At 36.4% G+C, this 25,877-nt stretch overlaps 1 protein-coding gene across 3 annotated transcripts in view; it reads left to right on the top strand.

Moving 5' to 3' along the window:
• The window catches only part of LOC118186805 (very long chain fatty acid elongase 7-like), a 121,139-nt gene that overhangs the window by 78,268 nt on the left and 16,994 nt on the right, over positions 1-25,877 (top strand). For all 3 annotated transcript variants that reach the window (XM_085824351.1, XM_085824350.1, XM_085824352.1), the window contains 2 exons: positions 15,748-15,853; positions 20,056-20,192. In XM_085824351.1, coding sequence (XP_085680477.1) covers positions 15,748-15,853; positions 20,056-20,192 — 243 coding nt within the window. The remainder of the gene's footprint in view (positions 1-15,747; positions 15,854-20,055; positions 20,193-25,877) is intronic.

Raw genomic sequence — 25,877 nt, 5'->3', positions numbered from 1 at the left:
TCTTGCACGTGCTTTTGTTTACATTTTGAACTTAGCTGCACGGTACTTAGCCAGCCTTTAGTACACCCAAATTTTTAACATTGATCTAGTTTTTCACTGTGCATTTAACTTTTATTCTATTATATTTACTTTTTTTAATACTTTTTCATTATTATTATAATTTTTATACTTATTTAATTTCATTTTCCTGTAAATTTTTGTTTGTGCTCATTTACTGATAGCCATCTATTGTACTCTGTTTCCATACCTTGTTATGTTCGTTTAGGATTTATTTCTGTACATGCAATTATTCTGTGTATTCTATGCATTGTATAAGTAATAGGTTTTGTTCACAGCATTCAGTTCCATACATTTGGCATTTGTGACGGAAATTAATGAGTTTTCTGTAACTTCCATACACTTCTCATTTACTTGTCACCTTGTATCCGTGCACGCTAACTGTTGGCAGCGCTTCCACTGCACGCACTTACATTTAATTGTACTGCCTTAGATTATGTAACTGTTCGCTTTTTATTGGAATTCTGCATATTAACTGTCATTGTCTGCAACTTATGTTAATACTGTAGTAACTAACTTAAAAGTTTTCTAGCCCAATTCAGATGAGACACTGTACACGTGAATTTTATTATAATTATTTCTATTGTTGTCTTTATCAGACTAGCTATTTTCTGAAGTAATTAGTAATTATATTTACTGACTACCTATGCTTGTATTTACCTATATGTAATTCCTTTTCGTCATCACTAGACAAAGCATCTAATAGCACAATATAGTTTCACTTCACGGTTTAGAGCCACAATTCTCTATTGCATGTACCGGGTTCAAAATGGCAAATGAGTCAATATCGCCGGCAAAATCGATTAACTCGTTTCTTCCTAACACCTCTCTGATTACTTCCCCCTCATCTGAACAACCAGCAACATCAAACTCAGAAGCCCTAAAGAGAGCTGACGCATTCAGTAAGATCTGCGATAGAGTAATTACATTTCTTACTGCCAAGAACGCGACTCACAGGCTAAACAAAGCTGATTGCAACACCCTTAAAATCTGCCTCAGCAATATTAGATCTTTGCTCACAGAGCAAGAACTTTACATAGCTAATTTGGAAGGGCAGCTTGCAGCTTCACGCAACAACATCTTTGTTCAAACCCCCTCCACTAGGACAATAACAGCCAAAGATAAGGAGCCTGATCTTATTGAAGAAGACTCTACGCCATTCACTGAAGTAGTTCGACGAGGAAGGAAAAAGGCAATACAGCAGTCCAACCTAATTTCCGCTCTCTCCTCCTCCAATACTATCTTACGCACAGATCCTAAACTTAATTTACCAGAGCACGTTCTCCTTCTTCGACCTAAGGATTCCTCCAGAACGCTTGAAAGCGTTAGGATCCAGTTGGCAACTGAACTTAAGGCAGCGCAGCTCGGAACTAAAATTGTTCAAATAAGCCCTACGCACAGCAGGGAACTGCTCATTAGGTGCAATTCCATTTCTGATATTATCTCTATCAAGAACGCCATAGAGGAACAACCTCTACTTAAAGATTCCATTTCTCTCAGATTTCCACGTCCAAAGCGGCGTGCTCTTATACTATTTGGAGCTCCAAAAGAATTCACGGGAGAGCAAGTAGCGGACGCGATTTCTCAACTGGTGCATAATACGGAGCAAGACGCTATTGTTTCTCGTAAGTCTGTCAAGAATAAAGACTCAGAGAGCCAAAATTGGATTTTTGATATAGACCCAGCTTTAGAGGATATTATCCTTTCTCTACGTAGAATCTACTTGGGTTTTAATTCCTGCCAGATTAAAAAATTCTTTAATATTATCAGGTGCTATAACTGCCAGGAATTTGGACATATAAGTAGAACGTGCAAGTCCAATCCGGTGTGCGCCAGGTGCGGTCAGGGGCACTCGATTGAGAAGTGTACTGCGGAGGCAGAGCATTGTAACAACTGCTCTCACTCAAACGCTCTCAAGAGCACAAATTACAGTGTAAATCACCAGGCAAACGCAAAAACATGCCACACGTACAAGGACATTCTTCAACAACTTCGGGTCTATTCATAGACCAAGCACCAGCAGGGATTTGTTCTTCCTCGTCTCCCTACAGCTACAAATTTTCACCATTCGGTTACAGACCCCAATATGAAAATTAATAAATCACAAAGAACGTCATCCCAGTCAATCAAGTGTTTGCAAATTAATTTGCAACACGCAAAGGCTGCAACAGCCCAAGCAACACAATTTGCTGTTGAAAATGCAATTGACATCATATTTGCACAGGAACCATATACAGAAATGGAATGACAATGGGATTCCCCATGCACTGGAATATATATCAAAAGGTAGATATCGATCATCCGCCACGCGCTATCATAATATGCTGCAACACAGATTGGTCTCCCTCAGTTATTACTATGAAAAGAGATAGTTCTGCCATCCTCCTTGATTTACGGTCTCTTACAGTGGTATTAATATCCCAATATTCACCCCCATCTGAGGACTTGAACCCGGTCACACAGTCAATTCAAAACTTACTACAACGTATCCATATCTCCAACATGGTCTTCGCTGTGGACTATAATGCGCATAACACAACATGGGGTCCTAAAGGAAGAGATTTAGAAGATTTTCTTTCCTCAAGTAATTTTGTTCTGCAGAACACTGAGGGTGCTCCTCCATCATACGATAGAATTTACGCTCACGGTTGGCCAGACCTCACGTTTACAACAACTCATGCAACAAACCTTATCCAGGACTGGAAGGTTGAAGACGCGATAAGTTTATCAGACCACAAATTTATTACTTTCACATTAGACAAGATTACATCAGTACCAATTATCAAACGTTACAAACTGCCAGGACAGAAAATCACTTCCTTCATCAATAAGATTCGCAGCCTTCTCATTGAATTAGAACCGCAGTTAATGCAGGCTCAATCTCGGGAACATCTGGAAGCATTTACAGATTCACTACACAACACTATCAAAGAGGCGTGTGATAAATTTCTTCCACTACGTAGTACCAAACAACTCCATACAATTAATTGGTGGACTGGAGCTCTCCGCACGCAACAACGCAAATGTCGAGCCCTTCGCCGTAAATTAAAACAAGACAGGCGACTCAAATTACAAACAACATTACAACGCTTTCAACGAGAGCGCGCAATTTATAAGAAAATGATTATAGAAGCCAAAATCAATTCGTGGAAGCAATTTTATACTAACAATAAGGAAATTTATGGCATCCACCATAAAATAATAACGGGGAAGCTATTCATGCCGGCGCGTCTTCATATCCCCACTACTTTGCCCACCACTACTAATTATACAGAAGAAAACATCCAACTAATCTTAAACGTGGTCTTTAGACAGGACTCTGCTAATGGTGACACAGCATATCATGCTTTAGTTAGAAATGATAGCACAACATATGATGCCGCTCCAGATTTGGATTTTAAGCAACAAGAACTCCTGCAAGTGCTCAGACGGTTACCACATAGAAAAGCGCCAGAGCCAGATGGCGTGGATTACGCTATAGTAAAAGTTATTATAACGCAGCTCCAGCATTCTTTGTTCTGTATTTCAATAAACGTTTTAGCACAGGCACATTTCCTAAGCACTTCAAGATAGGACAGGTTATTTTATTTTTAAAGAAGAATCGGGACCCAGCAGATCCAGGTTCTTTCCGTCCTATCTGTTTATTATCAACAATGGGCAAAGTTTTTGAGAAACTTTTAACTCTTTCGCATCGAAGTCGCCCCAAGCGCCCGAGCATTCAGACATCGGCTGGACGCCCGAATAATTTCCTACCCAGTGCTTTCCCCCATCACGTTACTACATTACTCATTGCTTTCAGGCGTTGTTAAATCACATGTCAATCATTCTTTTGAAGCTACTAAAAGTAGCTTCCTTGTTTCCTTTGTTCCTTCCTTTCCTTTGTTTACTGTCAGTGTTTAGCTTTTGATGCCCGAAGTTGCAATCCCGTCCCAAGGGGGAACTTCACGCAGTCTCAAAGCGTCGAAGAAAGAAGTTCTCGCTTTACTTAAGTAAGGTTATTGTTAGCACTGTAGTATTCAACTTGTCATGGGGGAAGGAAAAGCATTCCAGAAGAAATTCTTAGATACGGGCGTTTTCGATGTTTGGGGAATTGAGATTTTGCCCTCTCTCGATGCGAAAGAGTTAATGAACAGACTCCGTTTCCATCTGCAGAGTCATAACGTGCTTAGCCCGAGACAATATGGCTATAGGTCTGGCTTTTCAACTACACATGTGCTTTATGACATACGAGAATCTATTCTAGAGAATAGAAACAATGGCTACCACACTGCACTCGTGAGTATTGATCTCAAGAGTGCTTTCGATAACCTCTGGTGGCCAGCTATCAGGAAAGCGTTCAGGGATGCTAAATGTCCAATTAACATCTATCGGACCTTATGTCACTACCTCTCTGATCGCAAGCTCTTAGTTGTTCATAATAACGGATATATAGAACGTCAACAAACTATGGGCTGTCCACAGGGTTTTTGTGCTGGCTTTCACTTATGGAATTTAACATTCAACAGCGTTTTAACAGCTGAGTGGCCAACACATACAAATATCTACGCATATGCTGATGATGCAGCCTTGATAGTGCGAGGAAGATCTCGTGAAGAATTGCAATCCAACTTCAATGATACATGCACGCTCTTCCACTCTCTGTGTACATCACTAAAACTAACTATAGCTGATCAAAAATCTAAAGTTCTGCTTATTCCTAAAAAAGGAGGGTCACTGGTGCGAAGACCACGTATTATGCTCAATGAACAAAGGGTTCAAATTGTTAAAGAACTGAGGTATCTGGGTCTTATTTTTGATGAAAAGATGACCTGGATACCTCACGTAATTGATCTCAAGACCAGAACATCGGTAATTGCCAGACGGTTGAAGCAGCTACAGGGGCATAAATGGGGTCTTAATCCACATATTCAGAAAATTTTATTCAAGACAGTTGTCGAAAAGATTATTGCGTATGCAGCAGCAGTGTGGGCATTTCCTATGCAGGACCGTAAAATTAGACATCTGTCAGCAATCCAGAGACTCTTTTCTCTAAACATAACTCGTGCTTATCGCACAACAGCCTCTAATGCAATCAATGTTTTAGCGGGATTATTACCCCTCCACTTACGAGTTGAAGAAGAGGCTGTCAGGCAACTCATCAAACAGTTACGGCGTCCAGCTTACTTCTCTGATGAATATTTCCTTCCAGAAGAGTATGAAATCCCGGCTCCTGATTTTCGTACCCATCCATCATTTAAAGGCATTGGTGTTCGCATCCAAGTTCAGCCAACTGCTACAGCTCTGCCTTCTCAAATAGAAATTTATACAGACGGCTCGAAAATCAACGAAAACACAGGCAGTGCTTCTGCTGTTTTGCGGGATCATATAGTTACACATCATTGGAAAGGTCAACTGCGCTCTCAAAATTCAGTCTTCCAAGGTGAAGCGATTGCTATTGCACAAGCCTTACGCTACTTAATCTTTTACGGTATTAAAAAAGCAGTTATAAAAACAGACAGTCTATCGTCGTTGCGTGCTTTAGGTAATCCTGACCATTCATCTACCATCATCCAAACCATTCAGCAGGACCTAAAAGAGCATTTCCCCCGTCAGCTTAAACTTGAGTGGATCAAAGCTCATGCTGGGCATTACGGAAACGAAACTGCAGACAGTCTAGCCAAAGACGCAGCTTCAATGCAGATACTCAAGTCAATATCCCATGGCCTATTTCTTATCTAAAGAAATGCCTGAGATTGAAGGCCATTGGACGATGGCAAGAGGAATGGGACGAGGGCTCAACCGGTCGACGAACGCAGTATCACATAGCGTATGTGGACACTGACCGTATCATTTCCAACCCTCAGCTCGTTCGATTTATCACTGGCCATGGTCCATATCCGCAATATTTTGCAAAACGCGGGCTCAGCCATACTGAGTTCTGCTGCTGCGGAGATATTGGATCCCCAGAGCATTACCTGACCACTTGTCCATTGACATCTGATCTTCATATTCAACTGCCAAGTACCAACAGGCAGGCCTTCTGCAAATTTATCATAAAGCAGAGATATCTGATTACAAAGGTTGTCAATTTAATGGACAAACTGTCTGCGCTGGGCATGGACTTATGTCAGACAGCGTAAATTCTCCTGCTGCCATAAACGTATGCTCCGTATGGATTATATGCAAATTTGTATCAACAATATGAAAGTATAGTATCGGTACTAATCAGTATTGTGTCAGTATTAATACCAGTAAAGTATGGTGTCCGCCGATAACATCGCGGACGAAAACGTCGCGGAGAAAACAACGCAAGGCGAAAACGTTGTGCTACAAAACATCGTGGGAGAACACATCGCAAGGAGAAAACATCGCAGTTCTAAAACATCGTGGTACAAAATATCGTCGTCGAAAATAAAGCGGTTCAAAAACTTCGCAGTTTAAAAACATCGTCGTCGAAAATATCGTGGTGAAAAATAAAGTATCTACAAATCATCGCATGACGATAACATCGCAGACATGCTTTTTTCAGGCTTTAATAACTGTAATTGGATATTCCCATAAGGATTTGTGAGCGCAAGATGTAAAGATGGATAATTTTTACTTTCATATTTTTTATTAAATATTAAATTTTTACTGAGAAAATAAGAAGAAAACTTAAGCATAGAAAATTAATGCAACTTATAGCACTTAATAGAATTTTAAATCGACATAGTTAACTAACAAAGACCATTAATAAATAATTTTTTATAAAGATGTAATTTTTCATAAAAAGAATAATATATTAAATTGCATTTAATTTTCTATGCTTAAGTTTCCTTCTTATTGTTTCAGCAAAAATTTATTAGTTAATAAAAAAATGTGAAAGTAAAAATTATCCTTCCTTACATCACTTGCGCTCACAAATCATTATGGGAATATCCATTTACAGTTATTTAAGCCTGAAAAAAGCATGTCTGCGATGTTATCGTCATGCGATGATTTATAGATACTTTACTTTTTACCACGATATTTTCGACGGCGATGTTTTTAAACTGCGAAGTTTTTGAACCGCTTTATTTTCGACGACGATGTTTTGTACCACGATGTTTTAGAACTGCGATATTTTCTCCCACGATGCTTTGTAGCACGATGTTTTCGCCTTGCGTTGTTTTCTCCGCGACGTTTTCGTCCGCGATGTTTTTGCCGCGATGTTTTCGGCTGTAAAGTATTGTATCAGTATTGTAACAGTTAAATATTGTATATCCACATTTGTATCAGTAATGTAACAGTCGTAATTGAGTAAAGTATTGTATCAGTATCAGTATTTCCCATTTACAATTAATCACTATTAGTCAGTATTGAATGAGTATTAATACCAATAAAAGTGTTGTATGAGTATCAATATCAGTAACGTATTGTATGAGTATTAATATCAGTTAAGTATTGTATGAGTATTAATACTAGTAAAGTATTGTATATGCATATTTGCTCATGCATATATCGCATGAGCAATAAAAACAGTCTTACAATGAGTAAAGTATTGTATCACTAATATATCAGCCTTGTATCAGTAGTGTATCAGTTATATTTCATCAGTAATGTACAAGTAATGTAACAGTAGAATATTGATGTATGATATTTTAATTCTCGTTTTTTTTTTGGGGGGGTCTCTGTAACGTATAGTTTCGTGGATTTATTTACTGACTTGTGCAAAATCATTCCCATTTCATCAGTATTAATATTCAGTTTTATATCAATGTATCAGTAATGTAGCAGTATTAATCAGTGTTAATATCAGTACCTGTATTATATCAGCCTTTAATCAGTTCTGCATCTGTTATATTTGCATCAGTAATATACCAGTAATGTATCTTGAATATTAATCTGTAACTCTGTAACATGTTATATTGTATGTCTTGTCGTGCACGTTGATTACCTTTCAGGTGGCATTATGTATTTTGAAGGGGCGCTATAGATAGTACAATAGTACAAGAAATGTAACAGTAGAACATTCATTTGTGATATTTTGAGTCTCTGTAACGTATTATTTCGTGGATTTATTGACCGACTTATGCAAAATCATTCCCATTTAATCAGTAATAATATTCAGTGTTATATCAATGTATCAGTACTGTAGCAGTATTAATCAGTGTTAATATTAGTATTATGTCAGCCTTTTATCAGTTCAGCATCTGTCATGTTAGTATCAGTAATGTACCAGCAATGTATCTTGAATATTAATCTGTGACTCTGTAACATATTATATTGTATGTCTTGTCGTGCACGTTGAATACCTTTCAGGTGGCATTATGTATTTTGAAGGGGTGCTATAGATAGTGGTGGACGTGGTGCTATACTAATTAACCGTTTGATAAAGGGATAGTGCCCACGTCCTCCGTTCTCTCTCTCTCTCAAGTTTGCTGTAATGTATTTTGCAGTAATTTACAAACAGACAATCTTCTTAGTAGAACATAAATTTTATTTCTAGTTCTCGGTGATAGACAAATTTTATACAATTCTTAAGTGGCAAAATTTTAATACTCCTCCTAGCTGGCAAAATCTTCAGAATACAAAATCTTTTTAAAACAATATCTCTCGTTGCTGAGTAACGGTTTTATATAAATATAGCGTTGCCACTTCAACAATAATTATATTTATTTATTAAATAACAAGATATTACATTGCTCCTCCAAACTATCCCTTGATGAAGAACTAAATTATTTAAAAGCAATAGCTATTGACAGGGACTATTTTAGCAATAGCTATTGACCAACATTATTGGTCGAGCAGTTGAAAAATTCTCATCTCAACACACTAAAAGGCACACTCTTGTCTTAGGACATTATAAAAATTCTGTTGTCATTCCCTTCTTTCCATCAATTAGCTATAAAGTTGCACATATTTTTCAGAAACTTAACTTTCGGGTTGTTTATTCTCCCATCAATAAAATTCCGAGTTCCATACTCAAGGACCCCCATTCCGGATATGAATTCCTGGGGTATTTATAGGATTCTTTGCCAGTGCGGTTTAATTTACATTGGCCAAACTAAGAGAGCCTTAAAATTTCGCGTCAAGGAACATGAAGCATATGTTAGAAAAAAGGAGACACAGAAGTCTTCTGTTGCTCAACATTGTTGGTCCGAAAATCACACTTTCAATTTTTCTGCTGCCAAAATTATTCAAAAAACATCTTCCATTGGAGAACTGGATTTTCTAGAGGCATTTCACATTCAAAAAATTCTTTCTGTTCTAGTTTACGATCTTAATTCCAATCCATCTTTGCCTTCGGCCTTTGAAGAAATTATGTTTTAGTTCCTGTTTCATCAACAGATGGCGCCACTTGCTTATTCTTGTCCAAGCTTCCTTATCTTATCTAATCATTATTTCCTATCTTGTTCATTTGCGGTTTTGCAGCTGAGGATGGTGGTTTGGTAAAACCGTCGAAACTAGTCCTGTGAAAATTTTGAAAATATAACGCTGATTTTTGTTGTTTGACTTCTGAATTTGCTCTTGCTGGTGTTTATTTTGAATTTCCGTAATTTACACCAGAGATTTATGTAGTTGATTCCAAAATGTAAATTTTCTATGGCATGTTGTGATTTGCTTGAACGTGACGTAATAATCGTCAGCATATTTGGCTGTTTTAACACAAATGTGGTTCTGGAAGATCGTTTATATATAAATTAAAAACGTCGGTGCAAGTACCGATCCTTGAGCGACTCCAGCTTTGAGATATATTTTTAATAATTCCTGTCCTAATCTTACCTGAAAAGTTCGATTTTTTATATATGAACTGATTAATCTGATAATTCCTTGAGGAATTTTTAATGAAATCATTTTGTAGATTAAACCGGTATGCGAGGTCCTATCAAAAGCTTTTTCTGTATCTAAATAGCAGGCTGCTATGCATGATTTATTAATAAAGGCTTCTCCTATTGTTTCAATGACGTTTAAAATTTGCGGAGTAGTTGAATGTCCGTGTCCAAAGCCGAACTGCCGCGTGCGTTTTCGACATTCAAATTTTTGATTATTTTTGATTGTTCAGCAAAATATCTTTTAAAAGAAGGAATACATTTTTTAAAGAAAATTCAGAACTCTAAAAGATTTTTTTTTTGGCTATCCAAGAATTAAAAACTTTTCGTATATCCTAAATATTTAGCCAAAACTTTATTTCCTTTTCTTTTTATTATTTTTACAGTTTAATGAATTTCATTTTTTTTTATCATTGTTAGCCATTTTTTTTATGGAAATTTCCTTCGATTTCTTCATTTTTTAAGTTCTTTTATAAGTAGGAACATCATTATTTAAAACTTAACAAATAATTAAAATCTCTTTTGTAAATGTAGGGTTATAACCCCTAGTAAAAGCAAAATTAAATTTAGATATATTCGAACGGTATTACTTATTTTGAATTTAGGTTTTTTAATTTTTAGAGGGTTATATAAATTCTTAAAAACTACATCTTCATCATTTCCAGTAAATGCTTCTACAGTATATTATTACATCTTCGTACATTTGCATTCACATATTTTCTAATTTTCTCATTCAAAGTCTTATTATGTCTCAACTATAACAAATTTGATTTCTGTATTTGCTTTAATAAATTAATGAATATCATTAGACAAGTGTTGAGTAATTTTATTGATAAACTCTGTACCTTTCTTCGTCTGAATTCTCATATGAATTTATTGTTTCAAAATCTTTATAAACGCCTTTGTGATTTCTTTTCCTATTTTTTTGTTTATGGGATTAGCCCACGGGCATTTAGTAAAAATATCATTTATGGTTGATATTTTGTTCATCATACAATTTGTTCATCTATTATGTTTATTGAAAACTAATAAATCCGCTTGTTATTAATTGCTAGTGCTAGAAAAACATATATTCTTCTTCTTCCAAAATTTCTAATTTTGTATAAAAAACTTAATGATGTAAAAAAGGTTTTAATTTTTTTTGAGGCATTTTTAGTTTTCCTCTGGAGTTCTTTCACGCAAGAATATCCTATTTCAGAATTAATAATGTACATCTTTTAAAATTTATTCTTTTTCTTTTGACAAGAGATTTGAGCTACAAAATGGACTATTTTTAGAGAGACAAATATCACAAATGCCTAATCAAGATTTAGTCTTGTTTTGCCTTGTCGTTTCATGATTTTCGTAAACCACATAATATCGATAATTATTTAAGGCTTAAAAATGGTAATTTGTTTAATTAATAATTGATCAAATTCAAAGAACAGAGTTAAATGAAATATTTCCTTTTAATGAAAAATTTTACTTTCGAAACGAAAGAGAGCTACAGAAGCGCAAATTAAATGTGTTCAGTGTGATAAATATTATGAAAAATCACATGAAAGCTAGCATCAGCGAAGTTTGATACGTTGAGATATCATGCAAAGTGATGAAGAAATTGAGTCAGTTGAAACCACTATCGTATCGAAACTAGAAACATGGAGAATTAGAAATAAATGCAACATGATGATTCCTCATGAGTATTGAAAACATTTCTGGTAGAGTAAAAGGTAAAGAAGTAAACATAAATTTACAACTTTTTTGTATAGATATAAATGGGAATGAATTTAAAGAGCATTCCTTTAAAACGCCAAATAAAGCAACGTTGAGGTCAAGTGATTTTGATGTTTTTGTGATTATGCCATTGATACAATTATTAATGAATCAGATGAATTTAAATTAAAAGGATCGGGATAACCACTTGCAGAAATCAAACACTACGAATTAACAAAAACAATCCCCTTTATTGATCATCTTATATTGATTTACTAGATATAATTAAGAACTGAAAAGCAACCATAAATTAAAAAAATAATGATAATTAATGTTTTATGTGGTCCACAGCTGTTTGACCTAAAATAGTTTATCCAGAAAGGGTGTCAAACTATACGAAACTGGAAAAATAAATATCATAGGATTTGAATGTTCTGTATCTCTAGATAATATTATGCGTGTGTATATAATAATGTGTGTATCTCTAGATAATTTTATGTGTTTTATATTGTAGGATTTTACTTTATTTTTCTAATAGCATTTTTAATATTTGAACAAGCCTTTCCTTTATCCGCTAGTTTCATATCTACGTTTCCTTGCTAGAATAAGTTTTCAGAATTGCGATTTATGCAAATAAGGTAGAAACGAGTGTTTAAGCTGAGATATGTGTTACTTTAGGAGAACAGCGTGTTCTGCCATTCGGCAACGTTGCTGGTATTAGTTTACGGTCACACGGATCTATTTTACGGTCGTACGTGCCTGCTAGCATGCTCCGGTGATTCTTAAAGAAGGGACAACTACGCGAATTGATTCTGCGCAGCTTCGGCTGATTAAATGTACCTCCAAGGACTGGACCTGTGTCATCCATAGCTTACAACCCAAAATAATCCACTAAGTTCATAAAACGCAACAATAAGAATATCCACTCTCACTCTCATATTGTACAAAAGTGCCTTTAGAAAACACACTTAAATATCTCCATCTATTGAGACAACAGTGACTTTTATCATACTACTCAAACTACGAACTATGAACTACTTCATACTGTGCAATGTGTGACAGATACACGAGTACTACGTACTCAACACTATGTATCATGAAATGAATTCATAAACTGTATGCTGAACTATGAACTGCACTATGAATGAACTTATAAACGGTGAACTATGTAACAAAAAAACCAAACAAACAACGAACCACGTACCATAAACGCTCCAGCCCCCCGACAACAAAGCTCCAAAACGAAACCCAAAAAATATATGTATATACATCTGTAAATAACTTATTGTAATTATCCATTGTAATTATTGTATTTATCCATCCAACTGCAAAGTACCCCCTGTAAAGTACAGTGGATGGACAAAAATATGGAAACACCTTGTGAAATGTATGTTTGAAAAGAAAGATTGATTTTAATGAAATATGTAGGTGGCGCTGGCGTTTTTGACTACTGACGCCACCTACACAACTTCGTAAATGTGCTAAACAGTTCAGTTGTTGTCGGAGTACTGTTATGTGAGGTTGCCATTGCATTATGTCAGAGTTAACAAACTTCGAACGTGGGCAAATTGTTGGAGCACGTATGGTAGGTGCTTCCGTAAGCAAGGTAGCCGAGGTGTTTAGTGTTTCAAGAGGTACTGTATCGAAGATTTATTCCGCATATTTGAAAAGCGGAAAAACATCATCTGCTAAATCACAGCGCGGACGAAAATGTGTCCCGAGTGATCGTGACAGACGATCATTAAGGGCAATTGTGACGAAAAATAAGAAGACCACAGCTGCAAAAGTTACTGCTGAAATGAATGTTGTGTTACCGAACCCTGTGAGTACCAAAACAATTAGAAGGGAGCTTCATAAACGGGGAATTGCTGGCCGTGCTGGCAATTGAGAAGCCACTCATCAGTGATGCTAATGCCCGTAACAGGAAAAGGTTGTGTTTAAGTCATAAAGCCTGGACTATAGAGCAGTGGAAGCGAGTAATAGGGTCTGACGAGTCTTCTTTCACATTGTTTCGAACTTCTGGCCGAGTTTACGTCTGGAGAACGCCATCTCAAGCCTATAATACAGACTGCTTGTTGCCAAGAGTGAAACATGGCGGGGGTTCTGTTATGGTTTGGGCAGCCATATCGTGGTTCTCTGCTAGCCCCATGATAACTGTGTCAGAGCACATGACTGCCAAGACTTATGTGAACATTTTGGCCGATCAAGTTCATCCCATGGTACAAACTTTGTTCCCCGATGGTGATGGTGTCTTCCAAGACGACAAAGCCCCTGTTCACACAGCTCACATTGTCCAGGACTGGTTTTCTGAGCACGAGGATGAGTTGTCCCATCTCCCCTGGCCACCACATTCACCAGACCTGAATATTATCGAACCTTTGTGGTCTACATTGGAGCGGAAAGTGCGTTTTCGTTATCCACCGCCAACATCGTTATCTGAACTTGCCACCGTTTTGCAGGAAGAATGGTATAATATTCCCTTGGCAAACATACGGGAACTGTATTTATCCGTTCCGAGAATACTGCAAGCTGTTTTGGATGCCAACGGGTTTTCTTCACCATACTAAGCACAGAAACATGTTTTTTTTTTTAAAGGTGTTTCCATATTTTTGTCCAACCCCTGTATATCTTAGACAATATTTTCTGCAATGTAAATTGTGCACCATTAATATATAACTCGGTATTATGAATGCTGCAATGTAAACAAATTCCCGAGCATGGTGTTACCGTTGCCCGGTCAGGGCACACTTCCATAGATGGTTAGTGCAGTGGGGCGATACCAGTTTTGCCCATGACGATGTTTTGTCGCCCCTTGTACTTCTTTCTCTCTGTCTGATTAAATGTTTTCTAGCATTAGTTTAGTTTTATAATTTATATTTTATAAAGTATAAGTCCGAGCAGTGGGGGCTTCTTGTATGCCCAAGAGAGGCCATCTGTACATTTATTTTGAGTTTGAATAAAAAGGTGATTTAACCCTTCTTTGGACTTGTTACTTACACTGCAAGAACTCAGCTAACAATCGCCATTTTGTTCTTCAGTGTTGTAGCTTCCAAGGAACTCTGTTTCAGCTAGGATATTACAATATATATATATGTGTGCGTGTACGTATATATAAATCTGCAGTCTTTAATGAACAGCAAACCACACAGAGTTACTGTCGTTAAATATTTCTTCAACAATAAGTATGTATTATTTCTGTGAATTGGCCTCAGAGCATTTCGTCCTTCTTCTAAGATATCTTCGTCGTAGTTTTCCGTTTAAATAGCTCTGTCAACATGCCCTCGATCTAATTAGAACGTCTGACTTTTAGTTTAATTTCGCTGGGTATAAGTAATAAAAAAATTATTTAATTACCTTGCTTTCCTTAAAACCATTTTGGCTTGATAGAAACCTCAGACGAAACCTGAAGGAAATTAACAAGCTAACGTTTTCACAGTAGCCATTTCGATTCTTCAACAGATGGTTACGCAAGGGTTTTCAAAAAATATATCACATCTAAGTATTTTGTGAACAGTTGGTTACAGATCAATAGCTCTAGTTTCAAGAATAAATTAAATAAGGCAGTCTTCTAGAAAACTTATTTAATAAGGTTAGATGGCTTATTACTGCTAGAGTTTGGGTTACAATAATTCTTTTTCACAAACATGTATGAAAATTAAATTTTTCCTCTTTCTTCTTACCGAGGGGAATTTAATTCCGTTTAATGAACAGTAGATAATAGAGTAAAGATATTTTGGGAGAAAATGTTGTTTCACAACATGGAAAATTAGTTGCAAAAACGGGTTAAATTTGAGACTCAAACTACTTTCACTCGATGCAAAATGTCGATTTTGAGGATAAAAACATTTTGAATGACTTAGTTGATCATAGAATTCACTTTTTTCATGGCCATTTATGTCTATGGAGCCATTGCAAAAGTTTAAGTTTCGAATACATCTACTGAAAGGTAATCATCGAATTTTATCGTAATTTCTTAAATTAAGCCAAACGATCAGAAAACTGAACGTTTTTGAGTTTACTATATAATCTTTGATGTTAACATTAGTTGTTATTTAGAAATTTGAAAACTTTTTAAGGTTGAATTGTTTGGCTTCAGTCCGTGAGTAATTTCATAGTGGCAGCCGATCCTGAGTAGATACCGTAAACCGAATCCTATTAATACTTTCGGAAGTAGATAATATTGCATAAAAATGTATTTAATATTTAATTCTTTTCTTTTTTTCTTTAGGTATTTTTTGTTTTGAGAAAGAAGAATAACCTGATTACTAATCTACATGTCATTCATCATGCATCTTTACCTATTATAGGCTGGATCTTTCTAAGAACTGAAAGAAGTAAGTTCCGGTCTTAACGAAAATTCTCCTTCTATTTTATTTACTAACCAGTATGAGGAAATTCCTTCCCTTTCTCTCGCACCCCCCCAAAAAAAAACATTGATCTGAAAATAATTGCTAAAACATTATGAAGCTTTTCATGAACAGGAGTCAAAGATGAAGATGAGATTAGAGTTGGATATCAGTTTGTTCCTTGATTGAACAAACTATTCTAGAAGCATTAAATATGATTAAATATTAGCATGTTATGCAGCCATTTCTCCTGAAAATATTAGCTATATAATACATTGATATAAACGTTAACGTCCTTCGGAATTTTCTGCCATATATTCTGCAGCTGGCTTATAATGTTCGCACTTTTGAGGGCCCTGCTAATCTTTTCTGTATCGTTGAAATTTTAGTATATGTACTGCCGAAGCAAGTATGCACTCTGTAAGGTATTTTCTCCCTTCTTCAAGCATACCTTCGTGGTGTAACGGTAGTACACTCGGTGCGTATTCGAAAGATCCAGTTTCAGACCCCGGCGAGAGTATTTCTCATTTTTCACGTTTCCGGCATTAAAAAACCCTAATGTCTCTACAAATGGCACCAGAGTTAAAAACAAATGTCGTGCACGTTACTTAGTCACCACCAGGATTTGGCGATCCCCAGTTGTCCTTTAAAAGGGAGAGTATATATGATATTTTCTCACCCCTCCCAGCATGCTTTCGTAGTGTAACGGTAGCGCACTCTGCGCGTATTCGAGGGATCCAGATTCGATTTCCAGCGAGGGTATTTCACATCTTTCCTGTCTCCGGTTTCAAAACAACCTAATAATTCTACAAGGTAATAATCGGTATGTTCCCATATTCCTTATTTTATAGGCCGGCGAAAGAAATTGAGATCTAACAGGCCTATACGGAATTGTGACACTAGCAGATGCTTACTGAAGGTGTTTGAGTGTGCGGACAGGAATTATACCATTGAAAGACGAATCCATACAGACGAAACTGTATGGCAATGTGATAGTTTGCATAAAATAAATGCTGACATATCTCTGAGAGTTAGAGCTACATAAGCCCCTACAGACGACTTAATATCATAAACAATGGCTACCCAAAATGGTAATGTCAGATATGATAGACTTATGCTCACAATATGGGTGAGCATAAGTCGGGCAGACCTCCCTTCAAACCGATACATTCGAAATTTAGAAGCTCAACGTTTTCCAACTTTCTTGCATCGATACTCTGTGATTACTTGTCCAGGAGATGTTGGTAAGTGACTATGAATGTGAGATACGGAAGTTAGCCTTGGATTTGCAACAGTTAAAATCACTGAGACACGAATTCTTCCATGGGGCACTCATCCTGTTCTCATGTAGCTTATTGTTGGAATTGTTGACAATAATATCATCTGACTGTATTACTGCTCTAATCCTTACAATGGGTGCTTCATATCTAGGGCCAACCCGCTTCTCTGATGGCAGCGGTACACGCTTTTATGGTTAGATTAGGTTTTTAGATTTTTTTAATATAGCCCATGATGGCTACGTGCCTAAAATGAGGGATGCCTTCATCGAGGATTTTCTGAGGGAAATTGGTTCGCATCCATGTTTCACACGAAGAAAACCACGAATTTGGGAATCACGAGGGAACCACGGAATTCTGGCCAACAGATTCTGTCGCCAAATCCCTTGGCGAATTTTCCCTCTTCTTTATAGCGGCGTAGAAGACAAACTGGTTTATATTACGTCTATGGAGCCTTTTCTTCTTTACATAGACGTTCTTTGACCTTGGTTCGAATCCCGAAGAAGGCATGGTTGTAACTGTCCGTCCCTTCATAGGAAAGATAGGAAAGGCGATGGTGGTCCACCTATTAGGTGCTTCCATAATAAAGAGACCACCACATCCGGCCTTGTATAGATTAATGGACTGGGTTACATTTGTGATTGTTCACAATCTGCTATTGGAAAAAAAAAGTTTCAAGACTGACGAATGATATTTGTAGGCTTTTTTGCGGAGAAGGGATATACTAATTTTATATGACGATCAGGATGCATAACAGAAAAATTTTAGCATTTAGTACTGAATTCTTGGACTTCTAAAACTGATTAAAAAATGCATGTTCGAAGTCTGAAAATAAAATCATACTTGTCCATTCCTTGGCCTAAAATTAAACATATCCGTACTTAATATAGTAATCACATCTTACGAGATCACTTGATTCTACAGTTTTCCTTGCAGCTCAAAAGCTGCGCGTATTTAAAAATCGTTTCACTGTATTGCTTAGTAAGCTTTTATAAAACCTCTTCTTTAAAAATCACTTCTAGGCTACAGCAGTTATAGAACTTCTAATACAGTACAAATTTTACATAACACAAATGAGTAATTATTATAACAGTTGCTTACAAAAAAATAACAAAACAAGAATCTGCGCAACAAAACTAAAGATCTGAGTTTGTACAGCAATGAACTAGAATTGTAGTAATAAACAACAGTATCTGTACACTTAACCTTTTAATCCCGTTACCGACTAGGATGACAAGCAGTCCGTATTTTCAAAGCGTAAAGTTAACTGAGATCTGTTTCTTTTCTGTATGTCATGTACAGTATTATTGTAATATAAGGAAGCAATTTTATTGTTTCGTTTATTTTATTTTAATAAAGGTTTTCACATTTAATAATTGTTCTGTTGATCACTTTAGTCCGACTTACTGTTAACAACACATTGTGTTTACAAATATTATAAGTGTTAGAACATAAACAAATATTCTATATTTTACTTTGTTCTAATTTCCTTCATAGGTCAAGACAGCAATTATTTACTTCTTCATTTTTAATTTTTTTTCTTACATTGCAGCGATGAAAACAGGATTAGAATGTAAAACCTACAGGGGATGGACAAAAATATGGAAACACCTTTAAAAAACATGTTTCTTTGCTTAATATGCTGTAGGAAACCCGTTGGCATCCAAAACAGCTTGCAGTCTTCTCGGAATGGATAAATACAGTTCCTGTATGTTTGCCAAGGGAATATTATACCATTCTTCCTGCAAAACGGTGGCAAGTTCAGATAACGATGTTGGCGGAGGATAACGAGAACGCACTTTCCGTTCCAATGTAGACCACAAAGGTTCGATAATATTCAGGTCTGGTGACTGTGGTGGCCAGGGAAGATGGGACAACTCATCCTCGTGCTCAGAAAACCAGTCCTGGACAATGTGAGCTGTGTGAACAGGGGCTTTGTCGTCTTGGAAGGCACCATCACCATCGGGGAACAAAATTTGTACCATGAGATGAACTTGATCGGCCAAAATGTTCACATAAATCTTGGCAGTCATGTGCCCTGACACAGTTATCATGGGGCTAGCAGAGAACCACGATATGGCTGCCCAAACCATAACAGAACCCCCGCCATGTTTCCCTCTTGGCAACAAGCAGTCTGTATTATAGGCTTGAGATGGCGTTCTCCAGACGTAAACTCGGCCAGAATTGGGAAACAATGTGAAAGAAGACTCGTCAGACCATATTACTCGCTTACACTGCTCTATAGTCAGGCTGTATGAATTAAACACCACCTTTTCTTTTACGGGCATTAGCATCACTGATGAGTTGCTTCTCAATTGCAGCACAGCCAGCAATTCCCTGTTTATGAAGCTCCCTTCTAATTGTTTTGGTACTCACAGGGTTCGGTAGCACAACATTCATTTCAGCAGTAACTTTTGCAGCTGTGGTCTTCTTATTTTTCGTCACAATTGCCCTTAATGATCGTCTGTCACGATCACTCAGGACACACTTTCGTCCGCGCTGTGATTTAGCAGATGATGTTTTTCCGCTTTTCAAATATGCGGAATAAATCTTCGATACAGTACCTCTTGAAACACTAAACACCTTGGCTACCTTGCTTACGGAAGCACCTACCATACGTGCTCCAAGAATTTGCCCAAAGTCTGTTAACTTTGACATAATGCAATGACAACCTCGCATAACAGTGCTCCGACAACAACTGAACTGTTTAGTACATTTACGAAGTTGTATAGGTGGCGTCAGTAGTCAAAAACGCCAGCGCCACCTACATATTTCATTCAAATCGATCTTTGGTTTCAAACATGCATTTCACAAGGTGTTTCCATATTTTTGTCCATCCACTGTATATATTATTTCTGCTTAATTAATATTTTTATGATACGTAACAGCGCATATGATATTCTCTCTTTTCAGATGCATTCCAAGTAGTTCCTGGGGTAATAAACAGCTTTGTACATGTTATTATGTACACATATTATGGCCTAGCAGCAATAGGTCCCGAAGTCCAAAAACACTTGTGGTGGAAAAAGCATCTTACTAAACTTCAGATGGTAAGTTTTCTCCCTTCAAAATACTGTAACCTTCAGCACACTTTTGTGTTTTAAAAAGGAAATTTAAAGAATGAGTTCTGATGATTTTAATTACGCCTCTGCATCAGTTTTACTGTACAATTAAAACAAAATTTTTGTCCATATCTTCAATACCTGCACATTTAAATTTAATCACTTAACAGTATTTGCCACAGCAGCATTCTGGTGCCGCAAAGGGGACTTCTCTGATTTACCCGAACACCGCTCGGGCAATCTATTTTCTTATACTAATTCGCTGATTTGCCCGCTTTTCCACTTTGCAGTGTTTCTGATAAATGCCTCTAGTAGTGTAAGAGAGACTAGAGTGCAAAACCAGCTCAAGGATAGATTTTACTTTTTTTTTTGTTTAGGCTTTGTGTGTTGCTCGAAAAACCGAAAACGTGCTAAAAAAGAAACCAAATATTTTTGTCCCGATCCTGACATTGGACTCTTCTTACCTCCATGTTTTAAAATATACGTAGGCTATTTAGAAAGTAACTTACGTTTTAGAATAAAAAAGAGAAAACAAAAAACAAAATCTGAAATGTTTCAGATTTTAAATTACGTCCAAAGGGGCGTTTTTTAACATTTTGTGTGTTACCTTTCTTTATTAAATATCATGTTCCTCGCACTTAAACCATAAGATCCAGTGCAACAGCAATATCGCAAAATAGTTTTAAAACGAGCATATCTTTAGAATTTCCGATACAGAGACTCACGCGCTGGAGATAAAAATGTTTTTTCTGCACAACGTTACCATTGCTCGCTTTGAAATCCTTAGAGTTTGTTAATCAAAAATTCGTCAAAGTTTTAAAAAATAGGAAATCGATCATAAAACAAATTTCAAATTTCAAATTGGGTCTTCCACATGCTCATATTCGTTGGAGGATTACGTTATTCAAAATTTGATGACTCTATGTACCGTTATTTTATGACAATGTGAGAAATATACATACATTTATGCAGATATTTCATTATTTAATTTCTTCAAATATAATGCAGGACTCTAACATTTTGTGGCAACAGTTTGAAAAGTGAACCGACATTTATGAGTCCGACGCAAAATGCCAAAACGAAACTAATAGTCCTTCGGGATTCAAATCCCTTTGGACTAACAAATGAAAGTAAACATTTTTTATTACTTACAGTTGAAAGGCACATTTTTCAGCTATTTTTCTACATAATCTTCGTATAAATTAAGAAACTTATCATAATGGTACACCAGCTTATGAATTCCATCGTCATAGAATGTTGTCACCTGAGATCTCAACCGTCCATTGGACGCCTGCGTGCAGTTCCTCGTCATCGTCGAAGCTCTGTGTTTCAAGCCAGGCACACACAAGTGTCTCCCAAAGGGACGAACTTTATCCAAGTCTCGTCTCCTATTACGACACGATAGAGACGTGATTCACTGTCCGTGTTACGCGTCGAAACATGTCAAAGTTGCTGCTTCTTGTGGTCTTCTGAGAAGAGTTTCGGTACCCATCTGGCACTGGTGATAGCCTAGATCTTGTGTCACAACACCAAAAAACAAAGTTTGTAAAATTTGAAGAACCTCTGAGAGCTCCGAAATTGTGAAGTGGTGGATTTTGTGTAACACTTCATCGATTTTCTCTACGAGTTCAGCATTAATCCTTTGCGGCACAGTGTGTCCGGTCTGGACACACCTAAAACTTGCCTTCTGTACGCATAAAAAAAATTGAATGAAAAAGGATTTATAGGTTACTATAGGTTACTCTGAACCTTCTCTATTTATAGTAGATGGCAGCTCAACACAAACCAGTCCATATATTTTAGCCATGTTTAGTTTTTTATGATCCTCATTTTTCAAAGAAATCTTCCAGATTTTTTTGAGTGTATAAAAGGAATTATTTGAAAAGAAATTTCTATGTTGTTTTTGGGCTGCATGCTAATCTCCTTATTCTATATTAGTTTTAAATTTTTACCTTGAAACCTTGCGTAAAATCAAACGGCGAACCCTAAGTGTGTCCAGAACGGGCACACCGATGATCTAGAACAACTGAGAGTCTGTATTCTTTGTTTCTCCGCATCTCATCGGTCAGTTCATTGACAACAAGGCTCGTTTCAGCACTCTTTTCGAAGCTCTATCCAAACACTGTGCCATTTTTGGCACACCCACAGAGTTAAAACGATAAGTGCTATCTTCACAAAGTTTTACTTGTGTACATCTCAAGACCCAATTAGACTGCCTACCTCTTTTTAATCAAGATTCCAACTTTAAAAGGTAGCGTGCTGAAAAGGTTTAACAGTGCTCGGCCAGCCACTTCCCGCTTCCTCGGGAAAATTTGTGACACCATTTTTAAGAATGATGCACCATTGTCTCATTCTGCCTTCACTCATTACTTCGTTTCCATACACCGTACAAAGCTCCCGATAAATTTCAATTGGTCTAAGGTTTTTTACCAACAAAAATCTAATCACTGATCACTTCATAACTGGAGCGGATTTTCTATTGCGGCACATATTTTAAACCTTCACAGTGAGCACAGCAGCCTTCACAAAGTAGAGGTGAACCTTCACAATGCAAAAGCAATACGTGCCATCAAGGCCAGTGAATCTTCACAAAGCAAAGGCAATACGTGCCATCAACGATTACAACCTGATGCGTAAGGATTCAATAGACATTCCGACACCAACATGGGGATATACTGACGCTATCTCTCGCCGCGCCCTCTTATCTTGTGAACAGCCCTCTTATCATACCAAAGCTTAATTTTGAAATGAAATAAAAATATAAGTAATAAAAAAGTACACGTGCTTTCCCTAACATTTATCTCTTGTAAAGTATTCTTTCCGGTTTCAAACTTTCATCAGAAAAAAGCAAACTTTAAGTGCAAATGCCTAATTTTCGCCTTAACCCTCTCCGGCACGCTACCTTTTAAAGTCGGAGTTTATATAAAAAAAATAGGTAGGCAGTCTAATTAGGCCTAGAGGAGTACACAAGTAAAATTTTCTGAAGATAGCACTTATCGTTTTAATTCTGTCGGTGTGCCCACTACACTGACTGAATCGAAAGAGTGCTTCGAAAAGAGTACTGAAACGAGCATTGTTGTCAATGAACTGCCCGATGAAATACGGAGAAACAAAGAATACAGACTCTCAGTACCTAGATTATCGGTGAGCCCCTTCTGGGCACACCTAGGGTTCGCCGTTTGATTTTAGGCAAGATTTCAAGGTAAAAATTTAAAACTAATATGGAATAAGAAGATTAGCGTACAGCCAAAAAAATAACATAGAAATTTCTTTTCAAACAATTCCTTTTATATCCTAAAAAAAATCTGGAAGATTTCTTTGAAAAATAAGGGTCTTAAAAACTAAACATGGCTAAAATATATGAACTGGTTTGTGTTGAGCTGCCATTTACTATAAGTAAAGAAGGTTCAGAGTAACCTATAAATCCTTTTTCATTCAATTTTTCTGCGCGTACAGAAGGAAATTGTTAGGTCCAGACTGGACACTCTGTGCCGCAAAGGGTTAATTAAAAATTATCTTAAATTAAGAAATTCAATACTTGAAACAATTTTGACTGCTGATTTTAATTAATGTAACCGATTTGAGTAAAAAAAAGTATATAATATGTTTGTAAAATATATGTTTATTTTTGGTCACAATATGGTAAATAAATGAAACTACTAAGTGGTTAAGAAAATGTGCAGAGGTCCCTGTGCCAGATAGGTTTGCTTAGGTAAAAGTATTTGAAATGATAACTGAATAGTATTTGGATAAGCATGTTAATGAAAGATAACATAGAAATATCACGGTATTGAATTGTTTGCCTTATTAATAAAAGACAGACGCCTGGTATTTAGAACGATAATGGGCTTTATTGTATTTCGAATATAATGTGCTAAAATTTCTGACTCTTTGGATGACCATGGCTCTTTGAGATCTTATTCAAATATTGGAAGACAGAAATTTTATTAACCTTTATGCTTATTTGTCAAAATATAAATACTCTTAGTTGCCAATTTGTTGATGCGCGGAGACGTGAAAAATAGGCAATGCCTTTCTCTTATTCGAATCAGAACCTCTCGAATACCCGTCGCGTATGCTTTCAAATACCCCACGAAGGCATACTGGAAGGAGGGAAAAATACCTTATATACTCCCCCTTTTAAAGGACGATTGGGGATTAGAGGACCCAATCGCCAAATCTTGCTCGTAGAGAATTATCGTCCAACATCTTTTTTAGTACGGGTGCCACTGTAGAGTCATCAGTTTTTTTTAATCCTCGTGTGACAAATAAACAATGCCCTCGCCTGAAATCGAACCTGGATCTCTCGAATACGCGTCGGGTATGCTTCCAATTATACCACGAAGGCATGCTGGAAGGAGGGAAAGAAAAAAAGGAATCAGACTGATCTATGAGCATCAGTAATTTGTGGTAAAGATAGTTTCTAGTAATTTTTCTCCAAGGTTATCAAATTTATCGAAACTGAAAAGCCGTGAGATGTTGTAGCTTAAAGCTGTAATAAAAAATAAAATAAATTTATTAATTATTTGCTTTCAGATATATGTGTCAAAGGAAAATTTAATAAATAGAAGAAAGATAATTGGCTGTCATTATTTATTCTCAAATTTTGGCACCACTCAGAAAGTTCTCGTAGTTTGTTCACTTTTTGATTAAGTAAATTATTTAGGGGCTAACTGAATACATAAGAAGTATGTGAAATAAATGTCTGTCTGAAAATTTAGGTATCAATACGTTTGAAATACAAAACGTAAAAAAAAAAAAAAAAAAAAAAAAAAAAAAAAAAAAAAAAAATTCTTGCAGGTAGAAACCTTTAGATTTTAACCAGAAAATAAATATAGGTTGCATTTTTTAACATATTCTTCATTATTATTACAATTTATATATGTTTTGGTAAATATTTAGTAAATAAAAGTTTTAATTGAGGTAAGAACATTTGTTTTGTTAAAAAATGATTTCATCTGGAGGAAATAATAATAATATGGCCCGTCAGCAGCTTTTAGATTGTACTTTTGACCAGCATGAACTCTGAGTTTGAAACCACTGGTATACGACACAAATTTTATAATGATTATGTGACACACTACTTGTGACCTTCTTCAAATAAGATATTAAATTTTGATAATTTTCTTCTTGGGTTGAAGCTTCCGATGAGCAATTTTTCCTCCTTAATTCAGACCAGCAGTTTTTTGACTGAGATAATGTCTGAGTATTCCATTGTACAATATTGTCCCAGGTAATTTCCTTCTAAAAAATAAAAAAGAGTAAAGTTCTGTTGAAATTGTATTATATTTAGAAATGATAAGGGTCGCAATTCATGGCTTTAAAAGAGCGGTTCAGAGGGTATTCTGTATTCATGTAATGCAATATCATTCTGACAACAGCTGATGACAATTCTGACAGCTGACGACAAGACTTTTGTTGCCCTCAGCAACCAAGCATCGTTGATGCGTTGGAAATGCCCTTACCAGTTATTTAACACGTGCAGGCTCCATTGTTCATTTTCTTGGGCATTAAATTTTAAATAGGAATAAGATATTTTTCATAAACTTGGCAACCTGCATATCTCATTGTATCGGTGTCGTGGATATTACATTTTGATGTTTCAAAACTATTAAGGTGGCAAGAAAGAATCTCGGTTTGCACAAATAGACGGCTTTATGTTCGTTTCGTTAT

Source organism: Stegodyphus dumicola, chromosome 9 (assembly GCF_044657685.1).
Source record: "Stegodyphus dumicola isolate Sdum_Otavi_A_Nest chromosome 9, ASM4465768v1".
Lineage (NCBI taxonomy): Eukaryota > Metazoa > Arthropoda > Arachnida > Araneae > Eresidae > Stegodyphus > Stegodyphus dumicola.
This window is presented reverse-complemented; position numbering and strand designations above follow the sequence as displayed.